This window comes from Sphaeroforma arctica (assembly GCF_001186125.1).
Source record: "Sphaeroforma arctica JP610 unplaced genomic scaffold supercont1.2506, whole genome shotgun sequence".
Lineage (NCBI taxonomy): Eukaryota > Ichthyosporea > Ichthyophonida > Sphaeroforma > Sphaeroforma arctica.
This window is the reverse complement of record NW_014038052.1, coordinates 1-1,340: the sequence shown is the minus strand read 5'-3', so window position 1 is coordinate 1,340 and position 1,340 is coordinate 1. Positions and strand designations below refer to the sequence as shown.

The 1,340-nt window shown below is 44.6% G+C and overlaps 1 protein-coding gene across 1 annotated transcript; it reads right to left on the bottom strand.

Moving 5' to 3' along the window:
* Positions 1-207: 207 nt before the first annotated feature.
* SARC_12689 (hypothetical protein) lies at positions 208-871 on the bottom strand (the record flags this gene model as incomplete). The annotated part of the gene is made up of 2 exons (XM_014293199.1): positions 208-555; positions 790-871. Coding segments are annotated over 2 exons (430 nt in total), but the record flags the coding sequence as incomplete, so codon positions are not given.
* Positions 872-1,340: the final 469 nt, after the last annotated feature.

Below are 1,340 nucleotides of genomic sequence, written 5' to 3'. Positions count from 1 at the left end.
TATATAAACAAGGCATATGAACAGGCGACACACACACGCATGTGTAGATCTGTATATATATATATATATATATAAATATATATATATATATATATACATATAGATATGATTATATATAGACACTTATAAATATAGAATATATATATATATAAATATAGAATATATATAAATATAAATATAGAATATATATATATATATATTTCATACCCCCAGCTGGCAATCCCACAGCGCGTGCGATGTTATTATCCGGTGGGCCTGTTTCGGCCGACGACCACATGGCCAGCCACCAATCAGCCATGATGTAGGTAGCTCGTTCCATAAATAGGCAGAACAACAGCACACTGAACGTCCACATTCCTCCGGCATTCCTAATATAGCTACGGTACACAGACCACCCCACAGCACCAGTCGCCCGCTCTTCCTTGGTCATGAACACAGTGCTCTTCTTGCCCAGAGCATTGCTTGCGGGTTTTGCGGTTGCGGTTTTTGCGGTAGCATCGTCCAGCCCTGAGGCTGTCGATGTGGTGTCAACGATGGTGTCGTCCAGGGCATACGCTGTGCGTTCGAGGAGTTTTAGGATTTGAGCGGTTGTAGGGTTTGAGCGGCTCATACGTTTACACCTGTTCGTGTAGACTCACGTATACGTGCACAGGCCAACGGCCCCAACTGGAAACAAAAGGGCAAACGCAACACCGACATACGCACACGTGCAGATACATTTACACATCTGTACGTGTGCGTATATCTGTACACACCTTATCATACCTTATCACACATCGTCATACACACCTTCTCGCTTCTCGCCTGTTTCCTGGTCACTTTTGAGGATCGCCCCCACCACAGCTGATGTTTGGGCGTCGGTGTTGGTCATTGTCATGAGTGTATCGTAGCTCCCCTGGTAGAGTATCCTGCCATTGTCCAATACGACTATGCGGTCACACAAGGAAAGGTATTGCACCTGGGTGTAGTGGCCAATTAGCGAGGAATGAAAACCATATAATCCTAAAAACCCTAGGTAAAATATTTTTGAGCGTGTCGTAGCTCCTCTAGTATCCCAGCATTGAACATCGATTTGTAAGTCCATCTGGTTCACATACATGGCTAAATCCAACAGGTAACAAGTCGTATACTCAGTGCTATATATATAGGCCAATCAGAACACGGCATACCGCATGGGTCACCAGCACCCGTGCATTCCGACTGAGCAGACCGTCACTCCCCAACAGCTGATCAAACACCTGTCTCCCGGTCTGTAAGGTGTGATATGGTGAATGTCAGTGTGTATGTTGTATATAGTTTAAGAATATTCTAAAAAGCACCTGCACACGTAGTGCTGATCG